At 38.9% G+C, this 27487-nt stretch overlaps 1 protein-coding gene across 1 annotated transcript in view; it reads left to right on the top strand.

Annotated features, from left to right (window-relative positions):
- The window catches only part of CFAP44 (cilia and flagella associated protein 44), a 37602-nt gene that overhangs the window by 9293 nt on the left and 822 nt on the right, over positions 1–27487 (top strand). The window contains exons 10-31 of the mRNA XM_031056630.1: positions 362–461; positions 1702–1796; positions 3444–3650; positions 4573–4683; positions 6325–6477; positions 8219–8437; positions 8893–9035; positions 9906–10176; positions 12112–12167; positions 12532–12694; positions 13032–13162; positions 14093–14310; positions 14691–14856; positions 16153–16330; positions 17387–17872; positions 19283–19486; positions 20217–20412; positions 22160–22270; positions 23763–23893; positions 25014–25130; positions 25699–25900; positions 26573–26733. Of these exons, the coding sequence (XP_030912490.1) occupies positions 362–461; positions 1702–1796; positions 3444–3650; positions 4573–4683; positions 6325–6477; positions 8219–8437; positions 8893–9035; positions 9906–10176; positions 12112–12167; positions 12532–12694; positions 13032–13162; positions 14093–14310; positions 14691–14856; positions 16153–16330; positions 17387–17872; positions 19283–19486; positions 20217–20412; positions 22160–22270; positions 23763–23893; positions 25014–25130; positions 25699–25900; positions 26573–26733 (3819 nt within the window). The remainder of the gene's footprint in view (positions 1–361; positions 462–1701; positions 1797–3443; positions 3651–4572; positions 4684–6324; positions 6478–8218; positions 8438–8892; positions 9036–9905; positions 10177–12111; positions 12168–12531; positions 12695–13031; positions 13163–14092; positions 14311–14690; positions 14857–16152; positions 16331–17386; positions 17873–19282; positions 19487–20216; positions 20413–22159; positions 22271–23762; positions 23894–25013; positions 25131–25698; positions 25901–26572; positions 26734–27487) is intronic.

Genomic DNA, 27487 nt, shown 5'->3' with positions numbered 1-27487 from the left:
TGTTTTATCCTACTAGTAACTAGCGTTACTACTGGAGGTGTTTTTGATGGAGAAGTAGATGACAGAGGTGAAAAAGCAGCATTTAATTTTTGCTCTGGAACATAATAAAGTTAATAGGAACAATCCCTTGTGGGGAATAGAATTCTAATGTGAAAAGTAAAATATGTTCCAAGAATTTTATGGTAAATAAAATACACATACTATACAAACTAATTGTATTTAATGTAAAAAAAAAAAAGTTGCAAAGTCTTGTTGCATGTAATTCCTTGGATGATTAAATTATTTCCCAGGCAGCATAAGCTCAAACTGGAGAGTACAAGTGTAAAATGCAGCATAATTTCTCTTCTGTTTCACACCGCAGAGCCATGACCCAGAGCGTGTGTGTACCTTCCACTCTGGGGGGATTGAGGCCGTTGGTGTCTCTCCCTTTACATGCCTGATGGCCACCACAGCTCTTGACCGTAAGTGCACTGTTCCTTTCCTCTCATGCCACTGCCATTATTGGTTTTGAAGGGCAACGATGCTTGGTTTGGAGCTACTGTGTTTTGTATTTGTGCATTTGCTCTTGCAAAGTCACTTTACATCCAATTGTTATTCCTGGGATCGGTTCTTTAATAGTTAAGGCAAACCATGAATGTTTTGAAACAATGCTTTAATACTCCTTCATCCTAAAAACCTGGGATTGTAACAACAGAAGTCTTTAATGGGAAACCTCATAAATTGTTTGTTCTGAAGGAATGGCTGGAAAGGTGCGACTTCCGGTTTGAGTAACAGTACTTGTATTCAGTGCTGGGGTTTAATAAGTTTTGGGATTTTTATCTTGTAAGGAATTACATGCACCTGCAGGATTGTGTAAGCCATTGCAGATATTAATGTTTGTGCCTTTCTTAGAAAATGCAATAGCTATTATGCTCTCATGAACAGATAACAAGCAATTACAGATGTATTCATTTAACTTGTATAAATGTTGCTGTTTAGGCCTCTCAATGTTAGCTTTATTGTGCTTTGAAAGAAGAACTACTGGCCAGAACACTAACAATGTCATTTACACTGTTCAGAAAACATTACAAGGTCTTTTAATTAAATTCTTGTCAATACTGTCTTGTAATTCGTCTGCGTTATGCAATGCAGATATTCTTCTAGCCTGAAGACTAACTCCTACAGCTGAGCAAACTACATTTCACATAAATGCTAGTTGGAAGGGAATTTTATGCAATCAGTATGTGTGCCTATGAATCTGGTTATTTTCCCTCTAATGAAATTGGATCTTTCGTGGACAATCTCCTATGTTTTCCTCCCTTTAAATGTTTTCCTCCCTAGGCAGTCCCAAGTAGTAGCCTATCATCTTTTCCTATATTGTCAGTACAGATTTTCTGTAGAGTATGCCACAATTCTGTGCTCACTTGAAAATTACATGTAGATTGTCAGCCTGGGACTTCTTATTACAACCCTCAGCCTCGAAAACTCTTGGTTCTGTATAAGTTGAACAGTGAAGAAATCATGTATTTTGTTCATGAGCATCATGTTAGCTATGGTGCTCTGTAACCATCAGTCATCTTTCATGCAAGCATTTTGTTACTCAAAAGAGAAAACATACATTTAATCCAGATTTTAATTCAAATAAATAGACATTTCTCCATAAATCCTAACATGTAAGTGACATTGCAAGAAATAAATTCTTACTGTCTCCTTTCCACACAGGGTCAGTGCGCATCTATGATTTCAGCAGCAACAGCCAACTGAGCGTAATCAAGTTTAAACAGGGAGGAACAGCGCTGGCATGGGCACCGGCTGTTGTGAGTTTTTCCTAGCATGTTAAGCAAAAATTCATCAAGGAGTCTGTGAGCCTCCCAGCATCCAGGAAGCTGATCAGCAAACAAGACATTAGAGGTCACTTGTTAGGCCATGGAGAAATTCTCTGTAGCAGGATAGATAAGTTTGTGGGGTAGTATGTTTGTATACAGTATGGGAACAGTTTAACTTTATTATGGGTTATCCAGTATCCTACTTTGTGCCTTCCTAAAATTTTAAAATCAGATTTCTGTGTGCAGTATGGGAAGTAGTCTGAGTCTGTAGACTAACAGCTTCTATTTAACCCACACAGAGCAAATGTCAATTAACATGAGTTAGTTAACACATTTTGAAATGACAGCCCAGACAAATCACAAACATTTGGAGATAAATCATTAAAAACTGTTGCCACAACTGATCATTTGTGGAGTGTGGAGTCTATCACTTGTAGACATATTTGCTGATTTTAATTAAAGTAGTGTCTAGTCATGTTCTTGAGAAAACATAGCAGCCTGGTGGATTAATAACAAGGAAATTTAGGAGGCAAATAATTACTTGAATGTTCAAAGTGAGGGTTCCATTGGGAGAGTGCCTTCATTTTATAAAAGTAATTATTTTATAAAAATATAATTCTGGCCATGCAGGCTTTCAGAGATGCTGTACCTATACCTTCATGAGGTAAAATGTCTGCCACAATAAATTGTACAGCATCACAAAACTGACTCAGTTCAATTTTATGAAAGTTATTACTAAACACAATCCGGAAAACAAAGGGCACTTAGTCTATCCAGCTGCATTTAAAATTGTATTAGGTACTTGGTCACAGTTTAAAGTGTGCAAATGTATTTTAAAATCTGTGCTATTAATGTAAGAAAACTTAGTCCAACATACTTTGAAGCACCTGTATACCATAATCTCCTCATAGGCAAGCTAGCAGTGTCTTTGTTAGATAAGTGAATACCGACAAGTCAGCTCATAATCGCCTTCGAGATATTACCATGTATGGCAAATATCAGCTAAATCCACAAGTCCAGCTATATCCAGCTAAAACACAGGCCTGTCTCTGCTAACCTTTATCACAGTTCAAGCCTCTCTTAATTGTTAGCAATTGGCTTACCTACAGGACTTACGGTAAAGACTCCTCCTTCTTTCCATCTCAAGTGGCATTCCTTGTTGACTGCTGTACTCTCTATGGACTCAGCCAGACCCAAGCCTGTTCCCTGACCTCTTAAAAAATCATACTTAGGTTTGGTGCCCCACATTATATTCAGGGGAATATAATTCTTTGGTTTGAGTTTCAGCTCTTTTGCTTAAGAAGCTACTGATATATCTTTATGTCAGTATGAATTACCTCCTCCTCAGACATTACAACCACATCCTCATTAACATCTTCAGTTTCTGTGACATGTTATCACTAAAAAAAAAACCAAAACACAATCCAACCAAAAAATAGGCCCCAGTCCTCTCTCTTCCTTTGTGGTATCAGAGATAATAAACAATATTTCCCTTGTATGAAATATTCTTTTTGCTTTAGCAACACTTGCACATAAGGTGAGTTTAAAGGTAAGCAACAAATCCATGTGCCATATGGATTATTCTTCGAAGCTCTGAGATGTACACTGTGATTTTTTTTTTCTTCATTTCACTTAAAGGTAAATCCTGAGGGAGGTCTAATTGCCGTGGGGTTTGAAGATGGTGTTGTCCGCATAATTGAAGTTTATGATCCCAAAGTGCTGCCTGGTCATGCAGGACAGGCCAATGAGATTGCAGAGATAAATCTGAAACAAGTTTTCAAACCTCATGCTGCTGCAGTCACAGCCCTGGCATATGAACAAAAGGGAGGTGTGTTTGCCACAGGGGTATGTATCATGCAGGTTGGTTGGTTTTATTAAGCCACAAATGTAGAGCCTTTTAAAAGAGATAAGGTAAAGTTTGTTTACTGACAATGCAGTTTTACTTCTGTTGCTGCTGTTGATTGCTTGCTGTAGTTCTCTGTGCAGGGAGAAGGATCTGTTTGCGCTCACATCTGTTTTTCTGAAGGAAAGCAACCATGCAATTCACACAATTCATTTTGTGAATTACTGGACTGTTTAGTGTGAATTCTGTAATTCCCTTTGAAGATGGATTTGGTTCATTTTGGAATTAGTTTAGTAGGATCCTGGAATTAGTAAGAGCAAGTCTGTTGGTGCACCACATTGGCAGCAATCCAGCTGCTACCCAGCACTGCTTGGCCTTACCACAGGGTCAGTCAGTCAGTCAGTCATTATGCCTGGTAGTCTTTGAGATGGTTTCCAGTTAATGTGGTGTCTCTTTTTAAAAGCTTGTCCTTAGCCATGATCAGTGCATTTGCAGTTACATGTTCCTTAAGCTGAATTGCCATGCATTTAATTTAATGTAGGATTTAAGGTAAAATGAATCATGTTGTGTGCCAGGTCTGGAACTTGTTATCTGGGGAAATCAGCTTGTGCTGCCTTATCTGAAAAATCAGGCCTGAGCCTGAGATTTAAAGGAGCTCTTGGGGCAATGGGCAGAAAGCACATGGCAGGGGATGCCAAAGGAGGCCATTAAGAGCTATGGGTGCAACGTGTTTCTTGGAACAGCAGGGGCAGGATTTTTATTTCCTCCCAGTAATCATCATGGAAATCCAGTTCTAAATCTCCCCTGTTTAAACACAAAAAAATGGAAGTATGTGTCTATGTCATAAAGTACTTAAGAGTCTTTTGAATTTTTGGTCAGCTTTGATTCAGTCATCATCTTTGTTTGTTTGGTTTTTTTCCTCAGAGTAAAGACAAAACAGTTTTCTTTTTTGCTATTGAGGATGAATACAAGCCTATTGGATTCATCTGTGTCCCTGGCCCTGTACAGGCACTACAGTGGTCTCCATCTTCTCATGTGAGCAATGCATATTTGTTTTCTTTCCTTCCCAGCAGTGTTAACATATAATTTTAAAAATAATTTCTAATCAAAATAGATGAAGATCCACGACTCTAGTCATGTCCTCTATAGATGATACAAATAATGTTTTGCTACTTTGTTCTTCGTGCTGCTTCAGCATGACAGATTCTAAAAGGTTCTGTATAGCTGATTCTCTGGTTCAGTCACTATGGACATATTTTGGGTTTTGGATAACGCAAACTACAAGGTTTTGGTATTCTTTTTGAGCCCTTGACTTGAAGAAACAATCTTATTCCTTAGGTTTTGGAAGAACTGATTCTCTTTGACAAAGAAATTATTTGGGCATTACTGTCTGTGACTCTTGCGCCTATTAAAACAGGCTTTTGAAAAGCTTTTTGACAACATTAAGAAAGATTTTGGGTGCTTCTTGAAATTCACATTCTATGTTTGAAATGTGTCAGGACATATCAATGTAGGTTTTTGCTAATATTTAAAAGTGTTCTAGGGTTAGGATAACATTTGAAATTTTATTTGGTCCAGTAACCTTATTTAGAGGAGAGACTATTAATTCTTTTTAGATTCTAGCAAGATATATTTTACAGGTGCATAGTGGCAAAGTGTGGGTATTTCCACTTCTAAAAGCTGGCAAAAGAAGTCTTGTTGGTACGAATTCTATCTTACTGCAGAAATAACAGATCTTGATCTGACAGCTGCATTTTGAGTCCCTTCCTTGAAGACAAGGTACTCTTCCTTACTAAAAAAGCACCCGTTGTGTCTTGGATGTTAGATTCTGCCTGAGTAATTTTCTCTACCAGTATCTGGCCTCCATTGCTAGATAAGAACATTTGCTTAACACAGTGCCAGCATCTAAGTGTCACACTACTTCTTTTTTTTTTTGTTTGTTTTAAAGAAGCAGTTGGGATTTAATACATTACATTTAATGAATGCATTTTTAAACTGAGATCCTATAGACACAGGAACCATATCATTCCTAGTGAGGGTTTCCACAGCAACTCTAAAATGCCCTCTTGGCACGTTTTTAGTGATGGGTCAGATAAAATAAGCCTCTCTCTCTTTTCTCCAGATAGCTTATGAAAATTGAAACTAAATATACAGAGTTGTCTTTTAAAAACTCAAAACACTGAATAATTTTTACCTTCACCTCACCTATTCTTCCTAACTTCACATTTTAAAGGACTTGTGAGGTGCCAACAAAAAACAAACTCTAAGGTAAGTAGCATTTGGCAAGACTTTGAGCCAAGTCTTGATGATAGAAAAGATTTATTAGTATGGAAATATATGAAATTATCAACCCAAAACCTACTAAGTCATGGGTCAAATCCATCTTTTAATTTAACCAAATTTCCAAAATATCATCATGCTGCTTTCAAGCTAAGCAGTGTCAGAAATACAGCTGGTTTGGACACAGCAAGGATTTCTTCAATTCCTTGGCTTTGCCTAACATAAAAGAAGCTCACTGACTTCTGATGTCCATTTAAAAGTGTACATAGAAATAAGAGCTCAGGTAAGTGTGACTGGAGTTTGGCTTTATGGCTATGCATCTACCTAACCAACTTTTCCTCCCATTTGTCTCGATTCCATTTATACATCTGCCCCATTCTTTGTGTTTTTATACAGGGCAAGAGCACGCTGCTCATCCTTTGTGAGAATGGCTTTGCTGTCCAGGTTCCTGCCCCTCTCCGTGGGAAGCAGGATACAGTGACCACCTATCACATAGAAAACCTGCCAACACAGTACTTCCATTTTTATAGTATTAAATCCCAAGTCAAGGTAAAATACTCTCTTGTGGCAGAATTTAACCTTCTTCATTGTGCCAGGTGACCAAACTACCCAGAAGAGTTTCTAGTCCCTGTATGTCATCACAGGGTTTTTGCTAAGCTCCTTGAAAGGGAATGGCAGACGGAAGCCATTTGTGGCTTGAAATTACAAGTTGTTTTTGGTTTATTCAAACCTACATGACATTGAAAGCATGATGTGAATTTTGATTATAATTAGAATACAGCATTAGAGAAAGGGAAAGGTAGTGCATTAGTTCTCAAAATATTTTAATTTTGGTAATTTTGACAAAATACTACTTCTTGTGGCTGATATTCACCCTATAGGAAATTTCTTTCAACAGTTATAAAACTGCCAGGTAGTCACCTTGAAGCAAATATGAAACATCTGGGTTTTTTAGCAGTGTTTCTGGCTTTTAAAAGATCTTTTAAGTTTAAAGGTGTGCATTTAATTTCTGAATGGTACTTAGTATATAAAAAGAATATGTGGGGCCAAAGGAAAAGAGTTATGTCAAGTCACAGCTACAGTTAGTTTTATGAAACTAAAAAGCAAGCTGATGTTAGGCTCAGAAAGAGAACTCCAGTGAGCAGGTTCTCAGTTCCATTCTCACTCCACTACAATGCAACAGCCTCTCTCGTTCTGTTATTAACCTGTGATTTCTCTGCCTTCTCTGTTAACTGCTCCTATATTACTGAATGTCAGGCAAAGCTTCATTTTGTGTTATAATTTGGAGGAAGTCAGCATGCAGGAGCAAGATCTCTAGATGTTTTTTCACAGCAATACCTACAAGAATGATCACAAAGCATGCATGAGAAAGGAAAGATTAAAAGAATATGTATTGAGTTTTGTTGGTTTTCTTGTTTGTTTGTTTTTTGGTTGGTGTTCTTTTTGTTTTTTAGTCAAATGAGAAGAATAATGTGGAGAAACAATCACTAAAAATAAAAAATGTTTCTACAGAGAGAAAGAATATTAATGGCTCTCTTTTTACTTTGGAATTAGATAAATAATTAATAAGTTACAATAAGGATGTTCTAATGCAAGGAAAGATTTCTCACAGTAAGGGTGGTGATAAAAAAAGTAATTTTTATTATTCCTGTCCCTAGAACAGGAGATTTTATAAAAGGTATGTGAGACAAAGATCAGCTGATAATATTTAAGGGCTTGCTGGTTCGGCTATCTAATATCTTCTTAGGAAGCTACTGTTTTAGAGAATGTTTGATATTTGTTTATGCTATAGTAGGCTTGGATGGAAGAGAATTTTAAAGGTTTGATAAATCTTTCCTTCATTGTTCAGAAGTTAAGTCAATTACAGCTTCTCTCTTTTGCTCTATACCAATGATGCACTAGAACTTATTCAAGTTCAGCTTTCCATTTCTTTTCTTTCTCCAGAGCAGGCAGGGGACAGGACTTAGGATTTCTGCAGGAGTAGGCATAGTGATGAAGATTTGGAATAATCTCTCTGAAGAAATGTTGAAATCTCCTTGTCATTCGGAATGATTTCTGTTTCAAAGGAGCAAGAGTAAATACTTCAGAGGAGGGAAAGGGGGGAATTTCACTGGAGAGTCCCATGAAGTCTGGTTGATCTCTGCTAAGTTGACAGGAAAGAGATTTCTGTAGTTATTTTGTATGTATAATGCCAGGACCACCTTGGATTTCATGTATAAGACTCCTTCAGTCAGTGATGTGTGGAATGCCTTGGTTTCATGTCTTGGTGTTTCTCTGCTCATTGTAATAGCTGAAAGAGGAGATTGCACGGAGAGAGAAAGAAAAGGAAGAGAAGGAGAAGGCAAGGCTTGAATGGATAAAGCAGCAAAAGGAGCTGGGACTTGAGGTAGAAGAAACTAAAGAGGAAGAACCTGAAGAGGAGCCATTGCCACCTATCTACATACCAGAGGAGCCCAGTCCCATCCTCTGTGGCTTTTATTCAGCACCAGGAAAATTTTGGCTTTCCTTGGTAAATCAGTTTTTACTTCATATTGATTGGGTTGCATGATGTGACATCCTTTCCCTTTGAAACCTGTCATCCCTAGGACATCCAATTCCTTTCATCCTTGACAGTTTCACTGGTTTTTGTGAAGTATACCAGTAGTGTCACTCTGATTCAGATTGTTTGGTAAATATCCAGTAGGTACCCTTCTTGGTGGTGCCTGGATGGGCATTAAGACTGAGCTGTTCCTTCACAAGCAGAAGGTAGAATTTTAACATGGTGGTAAAATGGCTTTTAATGCCAGAGATCACGACAGACTTCTGTCTGTGGATAAATTTGGTCTCTAGGTGTTTGGAGGTAACATTTTCTAACCTATCACAGGTCCTTAAGAAAGGAAGAATTATTCTTAAATTTGCATTTTTCTGGTCAGTTGCTTCAGTTTTCTTTTGTCACCACTTCCTTATGATCCTTCTCTTCTTCAGGGTGGGTACGACTCAGGGTTTCTCTATCATTGCGAATTCTCACATGGTGATGAAGAAAACCCTGAGAAGAGGAAGGATGAACCTTTTGAAGTGATTCCTATGGAGAACACTGAGAACAATCCCATTCACCGAATCTCCTTCTGGTAAAACACTGTAATGTAACAAATAGCTCTGGGATAAAGCTTGATGAAATTTAACTTGGAAGGGAGGAGTGTATGCTCCTTTGTTCCTTTTCAATTGTGGCTCAACTCTAGTATACACGAACGAACTCTGGTTTTCCTGGTACTGAGTTTCACTTAAAATTCCTAATGGACATAGCTGAGCCACGTGTCTGATAGAATAATTTTAAAAGACCTTCAAAGACGAAAAAGTGGGATTTCTAAGTAAGTACTGACTATAACTCAACCACCTTAGATTGTAGAACTCCAGGAGAACCCTTAGAAGTCCCTGCATATACTGATCAACAGAACAGCAGTTCTTTATCATAGTTAACAAAGAGAATTAGAACACGGAGCAGTCAGTCCATCCCTCTAGTGCTAAGAATACAGGCTTCTCAGGACATTCTGTGAGCTGTACGAATGGAAAGGCTGGATTATTTTCAGACTCCCAGTATTAGGTTCTCTGTAAGAATATGCATGTTCTGCATCAAAAAGAGGCAGGTTTAATTCAGAGTTTAATCTACTGCTGGCTGCATTCACCACCATCTGTACTAAATGGGGAGCAGGGGCTAAAAACTGCTTTTCTAGCTTTTAACTTGTTGTCTGCTACACTGCCCAGCTCAGGGCTGAGTAGTTCTAAGGTACCTAGCAAGTGCTGGAATATTCCTGAGCAGCCAGTTAGCTGCAAAACACTTCATAGTAGAATCACACATACTTTAAATGGTCCAAATACTTTGCTTTTAGCTTCCAAACTTAGGAAAGTGATTTCTTTTAAACTAGATCAGCTCTTTTAATATTTTGAGCTTGCTTGTTAGAAGTTGCTGCTATTACTCTTTCTTGTTGTTTATTTAACAGTACCCGCCCCCCGCTGATGTTCTGTGGGATGCAGGATGGCTCCCTGCGTGCCTATCCTCTCAGGGAGGAAGGCCTCTCTGAGGGTGCCCTGAAGGACTACTGGTACCTGAACGTGCACGACAACGATAATGGGCAGATCCGGGGGATCTGTTGTAGCCATGATGATAGGTGTCTGATTACCTGCGGTGGAGATGGAAACATTTTTACATTTGACCTCTTGTCAGAGGAAGAGGTTCCCAAAGAGCTAAAAGTCACAATCCCCCCTCCTAGGGTAAGTTGGTACCTTCTTTCACTGAATTAGGCCTATTTGGAATGAAACAATCCAGATGGGCAAACATGGTTCAATTATTTTTCTTAAAGATCTTTCACAGCAAAAGCTGAAGTTTCCCAAACTATTTAGAAGAATAGCTCTTGCAAAATGTTCCCTAATAAATGGGCTCTCCGACTGCATGCTTCCTTTTCAGTGTTTTATGTTTTTCTCCAAATAAACATAGTATGTGTTATTCATATGTAGTATTCTGCCAGTGCTTTCCCACTCACAGGTGTAGTCATGCATATTCCTGGAATGAAAAATTGCAAGAATTTCTCATACTTCATACCTTTCTTGGGTTTAATTCCAGTAAAAGTATGATTCTGCTCTGGATGGGGATTCTGGAAATTCTATTGGAGAATATCATATATGTAGTTTCTCCATACATCTAGTACCATTCATCTAAAATTCACAATGAATTTTTTTATATTTGCAAAATAGCACAACACGATGCTGATGCCGTTGCTCTTTCACTCTTGGGCAGCATTAGTAGTAATGAATTTACAGGTGTCCTGTACTCACAGCAGAGCTGATCATCTCTAACATGTTTAAACAGATGACACTGGATCTCAGAGGCAGTTCTACTGATAATGCACAGGAAGAGGGATGTCAACTAAAATGTTCAGACTTCATTGAATTTTTAAAAAGTCTTAGGAGTGTCTGAATTAAATAAATATAACTTGAAAGAAGCAGTGAGAGCTGTTGAGTAAAGAAGTGCCATTGCGCACAATAAATATTACAGTGGCCATACATTCAATAGAGTTAAAAAATCTTGAAAGTGTCAACATAAAACAAACTAAACTTTTAAATATGTTTTAATACTGGTTAGTAACTACATTTTGAAGGATGCTTGGCAACAGAGATAGAGGAAATTGTGATTTTGGTCATTCAGCTAAATTGTTCATGACTAGTTGGAATTCTTTACCAGTATGACAAGAATATATAGCACTGAGAATAGAGACAGAGTTATTTTCTAGAAGTGAATTATTAGAACCTTTGATATCAGAGCCTTACTAACTCCAATATTACAAGAAGTTATTAATATACAATTATAAGCATATGTAGGGATTTATAGTTTTAAATATGTAAATAGCTCTATATAAAGACCTTTATGGTCAGTTCTATTGTTCAGGCCAACAACATTTCTTAATGACCATTCTAATAGAGTTTTTCCCTTTTTAAAGTATATCTTCATTAAGTATCTGTTCTAGTTTTAAGTCATGTGGAAGATTCAAAAAATTTATCTTCATTAAACTTAATGAGATTCTTAGAGAATCGAATACAAATCATCTGAAACTAATTGAGTTAAATTACAGATCAATTAAAAATCGTTACAACTAAATTGTTGGGTGATAGTCCCCCCTCTTTTTTCAGAGAATGCCTAGGGAAATGAGGCTTGTGCTACTGCAATGTCCATCCATCTGCCATTCTTCACAGCTAATAATTGTGAATCCATTATGGAGTCAGCAAAAGCCAACCAGACTAATTACAGATGTAACTTGGAATTAGCCCATGACACACTGACTCTTCTCAATGTGGCTGTGAGGGGAGACAAGAGAATTGGGCTGGGAGGTAGAGAACCAAAGGTGTTATGGGACAGAGTGAACTTAGGACAAGCAATGATGTAACGATTTATGCCACTGGGGAGGTTATAGGATTTGTGTTCTCTGTCCCTAATGTTTCATTAGTTCTTTTTACATATAAACCAACTTCATTACTTTTTCTGCTTAAAACATTACAATGTAATATTTAAGGCCCAGATAGTAATATTGAACATGAATATTTCTTTTGTTTTTGTGAGAGATGGTGAAAGCTCTGTCTTAATGTCTATAAAAGCTTTATTGTCTGTTGAACTATAACTGCTTGTTTAAAGACAAGACAATGTTTTTATTCCAGAGAGGTCTTGAGAAGGAGAAGGCTACTGAAGACATTAAGGATCCTGATGCCTACACGTAAGAGATGCTTAGATAATGATGAAAGGGATTTTCAAGTGTTGGTAGGTCAGAATTTGGGTCATTTATTTGTGAAACACAGTTTTTTCAGCCTTTCTCTCCATTTAATCTATTTTTCTCTGGAAGTAATTCAAATATCATACTATGAGGCAGTTAACTTCAGACTACAGAGACAGCAAAAGATCAAAGACCCTTGATGTTGAGTGTACAATATACAGGAAGATGATTCCTTTTTAAGTTATCTTAAGAACCATTGATTTCACTGGGAATTTAAGACTGTCGAGGAAATCTAAAAGGTCATATAAACTGTAACCTTTCCACTCTTTCATTGAGATAACATAATTTCCTTTTTATGCATTTTCAGTATTGAGAAATACAAGCAGAAAAAGGAACATGAACGGAAAATGAAGGAAGCTGAAGAAAAGAAAAATAAGAAAAGAGAGGAGTTAAGTGCACTGAGACAAGACTTTGTTTTTCTCCTTCAAAAGAATCAGGAGTTACCCAAGCACATGCAATTGCACAGAGAGGTACACCTGGCTTTTATTAGGGTCATTTACTTTTATAGGCACCTTCTTCTAAAATGTTGCTACATACCATGTTGGGGCCAAAGATGGCCCATGCTTTAGATTAAGGTAGTTTTATATATTCTATAAATTGGTGGGCTTCTGAATTGTAGCTGAATCACAGCTGATTATTTGTGCCAATCAAAAAGCACAGGAAAATAATTTGGTTCTGTGTGGAGATAGCTTCTGAAATAAAGGATAGTGTTGATGTGCATGCAACTAAGGCACCTAGGTAAAAATATTTATTATGAAGACCTAGTAGCCAAAATAATGTGATGCTGGGTTTTCTGTCTTCCTGCAGGAGTTTGAGATGGACTGTAGGATCTTTGAAGAGCTGGATAGGCAGACACTACAGAGAATCCAGTTAGTGCAAAAGCAGCTGGCTTGGGAGCACGAGAAACAATTCATTGGACTGCAGAAACTACAAACACAGTAATTATCACTTTTCTTCTGACCTTCCATGGGGCTTATTGTCTATGAAGTTGTACCTCCCACAAGAAAAAGGAATGTGATTTTTTTTTCTCTCTCTCATATAATCAGTATTTCATCTGTTCTGTTATGATTCTGTTCTTATTTAAGAATCTTACTTATTCTTGGAACATACACAAGACTATATGTTCATATTTATTTGTAATTACTTCTATTGAATCTTTGGTAAAAATGCAGATAGTCAAATGAAGGAAATTACTTCATTTGGATTCACTTCTATATGAAGAAAGCTGGTTGAGACTATTTGCCTGGGGTTTTGCTAGTAAATTCAGTAAGAGCAAGAACTCTTACTGAAGTGTTGAAAAACAACCTGGGAAATGAATGCCTGTTTTTAAGACATGTTGTGTGTCTGTCAGATATTTTAATGTCATTGCTAACACAATGTTCTCTATACAATCTGAAGTTACAAAATAAACGTCCTCAAGAACGAAAGTTTAGACATGAGGTGCATTTTGAGTTGGTTTTCATAGATCTAGGTAAGAGCAAAAGATAAATTAATAGAATAAGTACACAATTAAAAAACCACCTTAGGCCCACAGAGTATGTGACTGGAAAAAAAGATAGAATGAGCATGTTTTTGACAAGTCCTTAGTGGAAGATGAAATTTGCTGTCATGAAGAACCTGGTATAAGTTTCAATACTGGGAAAAGTCTTTATGTGTTTATTCTTGATCATCTCCGTTCCTAGATTGCGTAAAAGCCAGCAGATATGTCAGATGTCATCCTGCTATGCAATTACTTACTGACTTGTGGATTTATATGTAAGGATTGCATGTGCAATAAGTAAACTACACTATTCATGGCCTTTTGGTCAAATAAAATGGTATGTTGTGCCCACTGACATCAGACAGTTTTGTCTAATTTGTGATTCCAGGTTTCGGGACTCTCTGGAATTTACTCTCACTGTTCATGCTATTCAAAGCAATCATCAGATTTCGACCTACAGCCTTCTAACAGTGTCTGAGAAATATGCCCTAGATAAGAAGCAGGAGGACAGCAAAGGGGCAGTACTTAAAGAGAAGTGGACAGTGCTTAAAGAGGCAGAACAAGCAGAAGAGGAGATCTCCAGAGAGACAAGCCCCGTGCATAGAGGTAATGATAACCATTTAAATCTTTCAGTAATAGGGTTTCTGTCTTTCAACTCAGTTTGTGTTCCTGAGTCCAAGATAAAAAAATACAATGTAAGCGCAGGTAAAGAAATATAGCTGTAATGTGTTTTTTTAGTACCTACATACAAAGTAACACTTATACATAGTTTTCCATGTTTAGATCAATGTCAGCAATTGTCTGTCAGCCCCGTGGGTAGAATGTGACTAAAAGTCAGTCAAAGAACCTGAATACTTACAAAACATCCACTACAATGGAACTAATTTACATCAGTTCTACAGGAGTTGTCTGAGGGAGTTTCCAGTAGCTGGGGCTGCACTGTGCTGCATGGTATTACATTTTCACATGGTTATATTTTGTTTCAGGAAGTGTAGCTTTTGAGAATGAGGCTGAAAGGCTGAAGACACCGGATGTCCGAAAGCCAACCACACGTTATATAGAAAGCAGACGTCAGAAAATCAGAAGACTTATTGAGAAATATGATGCACTGAAAGCCAAGATCATGAAGAGGAGGGCAGAATGGCATGAATTGTGAGTCTTGAACTGGACTCTGTTCCCTTTTAGTTCTGCTTCTTGTTTGAAGTCTAATAATGCCATTTAGGTGTCATATGGCACTATAATCTCCCTGCTTAGGTTTTTATATTCCTAAGGGTTGTAATTAAAACAGATGAATTTTCATGTATTTCCAAGTCTCGAGAGACCATTAGAATATATTTAGTTTCTATGGTTCCTGTAAAATATTATCAAATTTGAATCCAGCTCAGTAGCTGTATTTTCAGACAGGGAGTAAAATGTGTCTAAATTGCTCATGACTGAGAGACACCTATGCCATTACAGTCAACTCAAAGTGAATCCTGCCAGCCCCTCATGGAGCAGACACTGTAACAGCTGGGTTAGGTCAGCAGTCTTAGCGTCTCAGCCATCATGTGAGTGTTTGTGATATGTCGTCATGTCCCATGCTGGTCTTTATCTTGAGCAGCAAGAAAAGGGGACAGGACATCTTTCACAGAATCGTAGTTCCTTCCTGAGTTGGAAGGGACCCACAAGGACCATCAAAGTCCAACTCTTGTCCTTGCATGTGGCAGCCTCAAGAGTCGCACCCTGTGCCTGAGAGCATTCTCCAAACACTCCTTGAAGTCTGTCAGGCTTGGTGCTGTGACCACTTCCCTGGGGAGCCTGTTCCAGTGTCCAACTACCCTCTGAGTGAAGAACCTTTTCCAAATATCTAACCTAAGCCTTATCTTTGAATGACCACTTTTTCAAGGCTGGGTTAGATGGGGCTTTGAGTGACCTGGTCTAGTGGAAGGTGCCCCTGTCCATGTCAGGGGCGCCGGAATGAGATGATCTTTAGGGTCCCTTATAACCCAAACCATTCTATGCTCATGGAAGTACAGAAGTTCTCCCTTAGGAGATGAATGGCAGGGAATAGGACCAATGTAGAGTCAGAATACAAAGCTTTAAAGGTTATTGAGTGTTTAACAATGTAGAGTAGGATCAAGTATTCTGTGCTACAGACTGGTAGATTGTTGATGTGCGGCTCCCTGAAACTGATAGCAGCATGTGCTCTCTTAACCCAGAACTCAGTGTGAGTGTGAAGGTTTAAACTTTCCCATGGCAGAGCTGTTTAAGAGTTCTTAGGGGGGAAAAATATCTGGAATTTTCATTTAAATGTGCAAGGATATTCTTTCCAAAGTAACCATTCTTTTCTGAAAGAGATGTATCACTCTTTCACCTCCCAAACTTTGCTGCACAAGTAAGAGGGTATGAAGTGACTGTTCATTTGTATGTCTTCTGTCTTGAAGTTCAGCTTTATTTTGTACCTACCAGATACAAGAGCAAACCTAGACATAACCATGAGAATTCCAAAGATGCTGAGGAGATCAAAGAAGCACGGGAGAATATAGGATGTTACAGGCTGAAGAGTGCCACTAACTACACACTCACTGAAGATGAGCATATAAACACTGAAAAGAAGATGATGCAGCTTGCAATTCTGGAAGACTTGGTATGTAAAACTGTATATAGCCCCATTTTTCGGAGGAAGTGAGGATAGTGTATTAATCACTGAAGAAATTTTTTGAAAGGAATTGAAAGTGAGTGTGGGAATAGGCCTTGAAGGACAGACGGCTGTTTTGAGTAAGCTTTAGTTACAAATCAGCCCTTCTCTTGTGAACTGTCCTGTGTTTCAGCAAACCCAAACTTGAATCATTCCAGGGTGACTCTTTATAAATGAGAAAGAGAATTTACCTTTACTAGTATTTCAGCAGGAACATCTGTCTTTTTTAATTACAAGTCTTATAATCTATTAAAAACACTGAGCTAAATACCCCCTGCCATTAAATACCTTTACAAAAACAAGGATGTGAGCAAGGACAAGTGTTCTAGTGTGGCCTCTCTGTATTTGCACTTTGGCAATCGCTGCTCCTGGAATTGGAATCTTCCTGAGAAACCAGGTTTTTTGGACCCACCTTGCTATGGTAGAACTCCTACAGTTACCACACATCTTTCAGCCTTGAAGACACAATAAGTTCAAATGTTGTGCAGTATCTTTGTTGCTTTCCCTGTGATTTTTCCCCCTATCCTTCTCATAGGAATGGTTTTTCATTGTATTTGGCTGGAGTGCAAAAGAGTGATACTGGATAACTTTGACAGCAAGGCCTAAGCATTACAGAAGCAGTGCCACAGTCTCAGGGGATTTGTTTGATCATTTTACTCTCATGCTGTAGTGCTGATGCTATCAGGTAGCCAGTGATTAACCCAACTCATTAGAACAAACAAAGGGAATAGTTCTTGTCATAAATTCTGAGTTCATACAGATGAGGAATTCCAGTTGCTTCAGGTGGATGGTGTGTTATTTTATTCTATAAAGATCAGAGAAGTTTCTGCCAAGTATATTAATGATAATAGATCACATTCAATTATTACTTTATGTAAGAAGAGTCAACTAATACAGTGTCCCCTTATCACAGAATGTTTAATAATCCTAATGTTAGCCTTCTTGAGTTAGGTAAGACTGCTTCCTGTGGTGGAGAATCCTACTAAAATAGTTTTTCCTTTGCAGATCCATAAGATGAAAGTGAATATGAACAAAGAGATTGTGTCTTTGAGGGATCTCAAGGTTTCTACTATTGATGAAATCAAGAGTTTAGTGAAGGAAGTCAAATCCATACAGGCAAACTTAGATGTATCAGAACATCTCCCTATTCCCCCGATCCCTCAATTACACCCAGATGAGGTTCCTGAAAAAATAGTTGAGTGCAGCAGTGATGTCCTCCTAAAGTTCAAAGAGGAGCAGGAGGCCAAGGCAAAGCTTGAGGAACCGCTGGAAGGGTGTCCCTCATCTCGCGCCTTTAGGCACGTGTTTCTTCAAACTCCTCCCATGGAAGAGGGGGATGCCATGGCACAGGCTGGAGATGCATCAGCTGTGGTCACAGGGCGGCAGGAGGCTTTTGAGATGGAGAAAGTAGAGCCAACAGAAATGGAACTGGAAATTTTAAAGAGGGAGAAGATAAAAAATCTATATTTGCAGGAGACCTTGATTAAAAAGGTAGGAAATGGAAAGTTATTTTTGTCAGATTAAAAAATCCCACAGGTTCATAAATGAAACCAAAACCCCTTCAGTCTCAGGATTGCAACTAGTCTTGCCTTTCTACCGTCCCGGAAAATGCTAACTATTGCAAATTTACAGTGGAAATCAGTATAAATCCATAACTATAACCTGTGTTCTGACTATTATCACTTGAAAGATATCTTAGATTTCTCACTGATTGTGGCATGAAGCTGTGATCTTAGTGGCCAAAAAAAAGGGGGAAAAAAAGACAAGTAAAATGTTAGACATAACTTGAAAAATTACAGAGTTAAGAAGCAGCATCACTACAACTTTGTAGATTCATGTTCTCAGCTCTTCAATAATTGTAGTGTCAACTTTTTGGTCTAAAAATTACTTTGTAGGATTAGAAAAGGTACAAAAGAGAGTAACCAAAATGCTTAGTCATGGAAAAGATTCTTTAAAAGGTACATGTAAGTGGATAATGTATCTTTGGCCTGCAAAAAAGGCAACTGAAATGGTTTTAGAGATGTGATAAAATTCTGAATAGCATAGAAAAGGAGAGTAGGAATCGTGTCTTAAAAGAAAGAGAGATATCAAATGAGATGGTCACATAGAAAGCTTGAAGCATGCAAGTGAAAATAGTTTTCCTATCCAACAATTAGCTAAGCTTTGGAACTCAGTGCTAGAACATGGGGGAAGCTATAATTTGATAGTGTGGAAAAAAATCCATTCAAAGCTTTTGAACACAAATATACTGCTTCAAGCTCAGGATGCACCTAAGTCAGAGTTTAAGAGACCTGTATAGCAGAGGTATGCCACTGTTCACTTGTTTGCTCCATTTGTTAGCATCTCTCCTCTAATATCTGCTACTGGGAGTTGATTCTTTGGTCTGCCTCAACACAGACACCCTTGTGTTTATGTGTATGAAGGTTATGAGGGAATACCCAAATTCTGCTGTGAACATCACACACCCGGTAAGTTAATGTTAGCAGCTGCTAGTACTTATTTTGCTGTAAATGTCTAAGTGAAGAGCTGGCAGCTTTTCAAAAGAAGTCTGTCAAGACAGAAGGGTTATTTATTGATGCATCTGGGATTGTTATAGAAACTACTGTAAACTACAGACTACTCCAAAACATTCTCTGAAGACTAAAGTACTTCAGGGATGGAGGGGATGCAGTGAAAGATTCCTGTGAAGCCCTGGTGATTCTTTTACTATTATGCTGAGAACAAAGACAAAGACTTGGGATTAACTTTGTCTTTCAAAGTGCATCACTACTCTCTATGAAATAGCATTTCTAGTTGTTGATTTGGCAGAATTTTTCCCTTCTGCTCCCTTTTCTAGCTTTGCATGTTTAACTGCACTGGAAATACTTTTCCTGTTCCTGATTTCATGCTACTTTGCTCCAGATCAACACACTGGTGATCAACTTTGATGCTGAACTTTGCCTTTTGCGGCACAAGAAACTGAAGATGGATGTGCAGATGAAAAGTGCTGATCTGCGTTGCATCACATGCTGTGAAGAGCTGCTTATCCTGAAGAAACTTGAGATACATGAGGATCTTCTTGAGGAGCAAATTTGTGCCATCATCAATAAACAGGAGGACATACATGTAAGTAGACCACGTGTACCATTAATTTAAATTTAACAGTACCCTTAGTGCATGGCTTGAAACAAAAGTAAACCATAAAGTAAATGGTGGCATCCCTTGGCTTTGTCTTAGCACCAATCCAGTGACTAGTGCTAAATTTTGAAAAACAAGAAACTCTTGATGATCAGCCTAATAGGATGGTCACTTCTGATGTCACCCTGTTTTTTAAGTTTTTCTAAGCCTTCTGATGTTTACATTCTTGTAATGAACGTTCTTGCACACTTTATGTAAATAACTTATTGTTTCGCATTCTTTTATGGAGGAAAAGAAATTTGATAGACTGTTAGTTTATCCAGTCTCATTGGAGGGTGACAGTGTCACTGTCACGCTCCAATCCACTATCACTTTTAGAAATCTATACATGTTGGAGTCAAAAATTAAAAGTCTTTTTTTTTTGCCTTGGAAAATCCAGTGTCTGCGTCTTTCTGTTTCGTGTCCTAAAGTGACATTCTAACTTCCAATACTTAATTTTTAATAATCTTAACATCTGTATTTTAATAGATCCTTTATAATGTGTCATAAGTCACTAATCACATACTTTAAGAACATATTCCTAGACGATGCTTGATTGAACCATGGGTTTAATCAAGAGAGAAAGACAAGTTTTGCATTTCCAGATCTTCACAGATGCATCCTATATACATACACATGGGCTGTACCTTTTAACTGAAATAGATTTTTGCTTGTTTAGTCAAAATTGAAGAGCTACCTTGCACAAATAGAGGATAGAAAGTGTGAGATTGTAATGCTTGAGGAACGTGAGAAAGCTCTTTATGCCAGCTTCGAAGCATCCCTTGGAGAAAACAATGAATTTGCTGATGTTCTGACTGATATTTTAAAGAAGGAAGTTGAGTATGTGGAAAAAGAAGAAGTAAGAAGAAAAGCAGGTTTGAGATTTTGTTCTTATTGCTTTATGGATTTGTTATACATATTTCCGTGTGGTCAAGTACCCGTCTCTCGGTCTAGCTGGAGCCCTGAGTACACACAACACTCCAGTCAGTTCAAAAACTCGTAGGTCAAACCTACCCAGATTTGTTTATAGACTGACAATGTCTTCTGTGGCTGTCATCTTGAATGATAACAATGATGTAATTCAGTTTCTAACATGACTGCAGTTGGTCTGATAATAGCTCCTGCAATTTACATTCTGTAAGTCAGTACCGAGGACTGATAGTTGGTAAGAGGAAGAGGCATAGCTTTAAATAGGTGCTTCCCATGCTGTACCAATGGGAGCTATGGATGCTATGGATAAGTGATTAGTCTGTCACATTTGTGACATTCTGCTTTAATCTGTCCATTGACTAATGAGAGATCATAAACCTAATCTGCAATCATCTATTAATCACAGGACTAAACATATTACAAAAGGATTTCATTCATCTTAGTGACTCAGTTTTAAGCTGTTAAAGTTAGGGAGTCCTACTGAGCTAAAATACTTGTGCTCTCTCTGACATGGCTTTTGATTTCCAGTGGGACATGATTAGCAAAAAGTGCAGACAATGGTGATGTTTTATGACAGATTTGTGCTTCCATATGTTGCGGTGTGATGTAATAGCCTGTTTCAGTCATCCCGGTTCTTTCCCCAGGTGTACCAATAACCTCTCCCTTCCCCTCCCTTGCCCCTGCTAAGTGCTGTCCATCAATATTGGCATTCCAGAAAGGGTGTCGTCTGATTGGCAAAGTTCAAAAGACGCCTCTCAGCCCTGGGGACATTGGGCCATCCAGGTGTCATTTGTACCCTGAGACTTCCCCCTCCTTACCTGGTTGGTGGGATCCTACCCCTTCCCTCCCTCTCTCCCTGGGGTTAAAAGACACAGCAACCACGTGGTTCTGTTGGAGCTGTTGCTGGATTCAGAGGCCTGTGTGCCAGGAATAGAGCTCTGGATCGAAAACCTTCAGCAGAACTGACTCCTTTTCCTTCACCTTGCCTTGAAGCCTCTCTGCCAGGGGTAAATCTGAGCTCCTGCATGCCTGGACTTGTCCCAGGCGCCCAGCCGCAGCATCCAGCCAGCCAAAGGTGTCTCTGAGGTGAAAACACCTCAGCTGCCGCCCCTGGTCAAGCAGCAAGGGCCAGACGAGTCCAGGCATGTTCCATCCGGCTGCATTGGTATTTAATTCCAATTTTTTTTTCCTAGCAAAAGCTCACTTTTTTATTCATCAGTTACAAAATGAGGACACAGAAGGGTACAGACAGCAGGTAGACTCCTAGCTCTGAATTCCACTGTTATTAACACAGATAACCATTGGACGGATAGCCTTACATCACACTGCAACATCCATATTCTGCTTGGTTGATTAATCTCTCTGGTAGAATGGCAAACCCACGCTGTTTAAGTTCCTAACACATATAAAGAGAGAAAATATGTTGAAGATAAGTCCCAAAAACATGCATCTGTGCCTGTACTACTACTAGGTGATCTCTCTCTCTCTCTCTCTCTCTCTTCTTTCCCTTTTTTCTTTTTCCTTTCTGTGAAAACATCATATCAGATCAAAGCAATAGGCACAAGGGGCCTGGATTCATATATTACCGGAGTGATCTTTCATGGGTTGCTGGCTTGTGTTCACCAGCACATTGGCATAATGCATAGCTGGTGAGTCTGGAGCGTTTTGCAAGCCAGTGCCTGTTTCTTTCAGGTGAACAAAATGAGAATGAAGAGGAGGATGATGAAAAGCCTGACTCAAAGACTGATAAAGAAAATGGTGGATCTGAAAGCATAGTCTTTGATGACTCAGTTTGCCCAGAAGGTACCTAAGATGTTGTTTCCTTGTCTTAATAACTTGTTGTTTAGCTTTAGGGGCAACATCATGTGTTTGAAAAGAAAACACAGATTTTTAAAATTATTCACTGCATGGTAAAGTCATGAAGGGGTGGAATGTGTGTACCCCTTCTGTGTGCAGCATTTTTCCCTGGGAAAGTTTGGTCAAGACAATAAAACTGCTGGTAGTGTAGACTACCCTAATTTAAAAAGTTTGGAAAAATAAAACTTAGCTAAGCACTAAGAATTAATTCTTTGGGTAAAGAAGCATTCACCATTTCATGGCTGTTATCTGGAGAGAAAAGTCTCCTCTTTGGATTGGAGCAGTGGCAAGGCTGTAGGTGCTCTCTGGAAACCAGCTGCGTGGCCTGGCTGGATCCCTCTCTGTTCAGGAAAATTCTGAGGGGATCCTCATGCTGTTAATTGAAGCTCTTTGTTACCACCTCGTGGATTTATGCAGCAATTGCCTGTTGCTAGGCTGCTCTGAAAAGTTAGTAGCTTTACTTTGCAGAATCCTCTTCATTTATGCATTCAAAAAAGGCAGTCAACCTCTCTCCCTCCTTTTCTTTTGTACAAGCTTAGCTAATTTAGATGTTGTTTTTTTTTTTTTAAATCCTTGAGTGAATATGTCAATGACCGTGTAACAGCACTGCTTCATTTTCAAGTTCTAACTTACCAACAGTTTGCCTTCCCTTTTTTTTTAAGTTGGATTTTAAAGTCATTCCCAGAAATTGAATTTTTTTATTAACTCCTTGTTCATCTCATTTTTCAATGGAATGTTGGGAAGGAATAAAGATTTTTATTTCTTACTTTAAATGTCTGAATTGCTAATTTAATAGGGTAATTACATGTTGCATTAGTGTCTTCATATTTGTCTCTTTATGTGGATTTTTTTTTGCCATTATGGGCTCTGTTTTTTATTATTATGCCTGCTGATTTGGGCATAATTATGCATTTGCTAAGCATTACTGAAATCACAGAATTAGATAGAAATTCACAGATCTTCCTTACCATGACACAGGTTCTATGAAATACAGCTTTGTTTACAAGTAGAGCTATAAATGATTCCTACAGGAAGTTCATAATTTATAGTGAAGGGTGCTATGGAGAAACAACTATGTGTGCACATAATTGAAGATTTTACTGCAACATGTATTAACTACTGGAACTGCATTGCTTACAAATGCTAATTTTTGAGCACTTGCCTTTAATGCTGGCTTTGATGCATTTAATCTGACTTCTGGAAACAAGCTGCTTTGACTGAATGTAAAGAAGAGAAAGATCCATCCAAGACATTCACCCATTCATGGAGGCATGTGGCCCATGGGTTTATGTAGAAGGAAGCTCTAGAGAACCAAAGCCATGGTGTTATTAGGGGGAATGCTGGGAATGTGCACAGCATGAGAAGGTACCAGCTCTACTCAGTAACTCCAGAGTAGTCACAGTGAACGTAAGCTCTTCTTTGACCCTTTCCCTCTCAGGCTGTAGTGAGGATCTCTTCCTGAACACCATCCAGCTCCGGCAGCAGCGGATAGGCATTGAGAAAGCTTTAGAAGAGGAGAAGAAAGCTGCCGCTGACCTCAAAAAGGAATATAATGCCTTGGCCATAAAGGTATTTTAGTGTTTTCTTAGAAAGCATCAGCATGTTCAATGTAGTGCTAGTGATTAGTGCTGGTCTAAGATTTAAAAACAGAACCCTAACCCTCCGAGAGGCCTCCATTTGGGAAGAGATATCTGTGGTAGCACAGAGGCAGGAGGCAGCTTGACATGGGTCACCTGTTCTCCTGAAAAGAGTAAATCAAGTTGGTCCAACCTTAGCTTTCATGGGACTGGATCCAGGCTTTAGGTCAGTTCCTTCCCAGCTGTCTAACCTCATGCAGCAGCAGGAACTAGATTCTCTGGTTCAGATGAAACACATGGTGTGGTCTGGCCTGTCCTCTGTGTGTGTGTATGGGAACAGAGATTGAAGAGTACTTACTCTAACACAAATCCAGGTTAAAATAAATGCATAAAAATTCTATTCTTCCATCTGTTTCTTTTGCTTTTAGTTATTTTCCATTGCTCTTTGTCATGGGTAATTGCTGAATAAATTTTTGGTGCAAATTCTCCATTTTGCCTGTTTGAACTCCTGCATTCATTAAGAAATTTGATTTCTACTGATTAAAAAACATCTTGTTTTGAAGGGTTATCTGGAAGAGAGAGGGTGCTACTGAAATAGCATTGTGCAAGTCTTGCACTTTTTATGTCTCAAAAATGTTCCATCAAGCCTGCTTAACATACAACATTTTTTAGTTTTTAAAGGCTTTCCTAAGTGCCAGCTGCCACATTTTCACCCTGGGGCATGACATTTGAGTCTAAATTGTTTCTTTCTCATGCAGAATCAATAAGCATTTCCAGGCATAACACAATAAGAATTATCTTGCAGGCTCTGTAGATGTACAAGTGTTTTAGATGCTAAACAAAGCAGCTGTCTCTTGATACATACAGGGCAGCTCTAAGGAGACATTCGCAAGTGTACATGTGTGCAGAGGTATTCAGGTTAGAATTTTGCTTGAATATATGTAGATAACCCTTGGGTTTGCTTATGAAACTCACCTATTATATGTAGTTTAAAAAAAGCACGTTTTTATATACTTTTTTCCGTTTGGATCAGGAACTCTAACAGAACCTTGTTGCCTTGTGTATTCTAAGTATCACAGGATTTTGTTTGTGCACAATTTGTCTTTCTGCAGGCAAAAGAAATAGAAACCAGTCTGGACAGAACAAACAGGGAACTGGAGGCCTTTCAGTGGGAAAAGCTGCACAAACTGAATGAGCTGGATGTAGTTGTGCCTTTGAGACTCCATCAGGTAATTCAAGATGCTGCACATCCACACATGCAGAGTAGCCTGTGTACAACTAAACAACGGTGTTACTGTTCTTTGGGGCTCTTAGTTCCTGATTCACTATGGTCTCCTGGGAAAGAAGTGCCATTAACTGAACTTCATGCTGCTATTTCCTCTAGAATTCCCTTTTTTTTCCCCTTCTCCTGAACTGACAGAAATAAGGGAAGGACAGGCAGGCTGACCTATAGCTGAAATGTGCATAGTCTTCAAGTGCTGTATAGGTTTGGCATGGTATTCTCTTTCAGGTCCATACCTACTGATATTCTCCCGGGGGAAAAAAATGAAACACCTCCCCAGAAAAACAAATAAAAAAATCCCCCAAAAGTATTGAAATTAATGGGAATTCTGCCCAGTTCAATAATGCCAGATTGGATATAGTGCATTCATTCACTCAATTCCCTGGCCTAAAAAAAGAGTCGTGCCCATGCCCACCTCACTCACTCTCTATTGCTCACACATTTTATATAAAGAGACATCTCCATTGCCTTTAGTAAGTAAAGCCAGCCTTGCTTATTTCTGGCTGCTTTTGCAGGTGCAGTGCTTGGTTGATGGGGAGATGCCCCGTGACTTCTCCCAGACTTTAGTATTTACCAATCAGTCCTTGCAGTACCTGCAGAAGAGAATTGTGGACCTACGTAATGAAAAGATAATGCAAAGAGACATCCATAAGAAGGCCAAGGAGCAACATAAGCAGCTTCTCCAGGAGAAAAAGGAGATGGAGATGGAGATTCAAGGTGAGTAACAGAGACTCTGAACAATACAGCACTGCTAATGTTCCTTCTGTCGTCTCACTGGCTGTGGGTAACTCACCACATCTGGCTCTATACTTGCACGGATGCTACAGAGGGTAAGTGCAGAAAACAGAACAGATCAAGTGGACTGTTTTGATGGAGTAGCGGTTCTCCAGCATTGCAGAGTCATCAGGCTGTGCAAATTTGGGAACTTAGTTATAAGTAGAGCTGACTACGATGAGACACTGGAAGTCTGGACACATGTTTGCTATTTCTGCTTGTAAACCAGAACTTCTAGGATAAAAGTAGTTTCTCCAAAGATACATAAGCTTTTTCTGATAATTTCCTCCCCTTTGGAACATCTGAAGAAGAAAATTCAAAAAAGTTTCCCAAGAGGCAAACCCAAAGTTGTGTCTAGCACCACCAGACCTGCAGAGGCCCTATACAGCCTGTGGTGTGAGAGTGGTTTACTAGGACCGGCTTAGTGACCACACAGGCATCATCATGGGCAAGGACAAGGGGCATGACTCAGCTGTGAGCTCTGTGTGGTTTTGTGTGAATTATTTATTACAGAGCAAATACCAAAGGGCTCAGACAAAAAGCTGAGATAAGGCAGAAATTCTTGTAAACCAGTGAATGACAATGCTGCCATTTGTGCCAATGTCCCTCTGTTAGGACTGGAGGAGAGGTGCAATAACCTGATGATGGAGAAGTTTGGTCGGCTGGTTGATTTTGAAGCAGTTCAAGTACACTCTGTTAATATACCTATGGAGCAGATGAAAGTGAGAATAATGGAGAAAGAGTATGAGCATTTCGTGGAGCTCAAAGAATGGGAGGTAAGCAGCAGAAAGAGGAGGAAGACACATGTGTTGTGATGATCTGTTAAGGCTTTGTTTTCCTGGGGACTGAAAAGTTACACTAAAATCTTTTGTCAACTTGCTCATATTTGATTTTTTTTCACTTGTCCTTAATAGACCATAGTGTTCAACTCCAATTTCCCATCATCATTGCTACCTCTGCTCCAGTTGCTGGTGCACATCCTATTTTTCATGGAGGTAGTTAATCTCTCTGTTTTGCTTTCCTCAAACACATTGTCCTACTTCATTCCCTACATGAAGCTCTTGCAGAGTGCTTTTCTCTGGTTCTCAGGTGGCATTCAGCACCTCCTGCCTTCTCTTAGTGCCTTTGGTGAGAGACTTTGAATACAGGGCAGGCTCTGGCTCATGCCTGGGATGCTAATCTGTGCAGTCTGAAAAGTTCATGTCTTCTTTTGGTGGGGCCTAAGGCTCAGCTGCAGTGGTGCAAGCAGGCAACACGCTTACTTGAGGCACTCACTTCTGCCTTTACAGAAGAGCACAGGAGGGTACAGAAATACTATGTACTAATAGCTTTCTTTTTCTCACACTTTTGCCTAACTGCTTTACTTACTTAGGCATTTGTAATTTAGATATATTAAAAACGAAAAGATGACACTGCACTAAAGGTACTGTGTGTCAGGTCCTGTCAGGTGGTGTGGCAGGACTAGTCTGTTGTTTACCTGTGACATTTACATTGTGCCTAGAACTTCTTCCCCACTCCACACTTTTTGTC

Source organism: Geospiza fortis, unplaced genomic scaffold (assembly GCF_000277835.1).
Source record: "Geospiza fortis unplaced genomic scaffold, GeoFor_1.0 scaffold1, whole genome shotgun sequence".
Classification (NCBI taxonomy): Eukaryota; Metazoa; Chordata; class Aves; order Passeriformes; family Thraupidae; genus Geospiza; species Geospiza fortis.
Note: the sequence above shows the minus strand (reverse complement) of the source record. Positions and strands in the feature narration are given on the sequence as shown.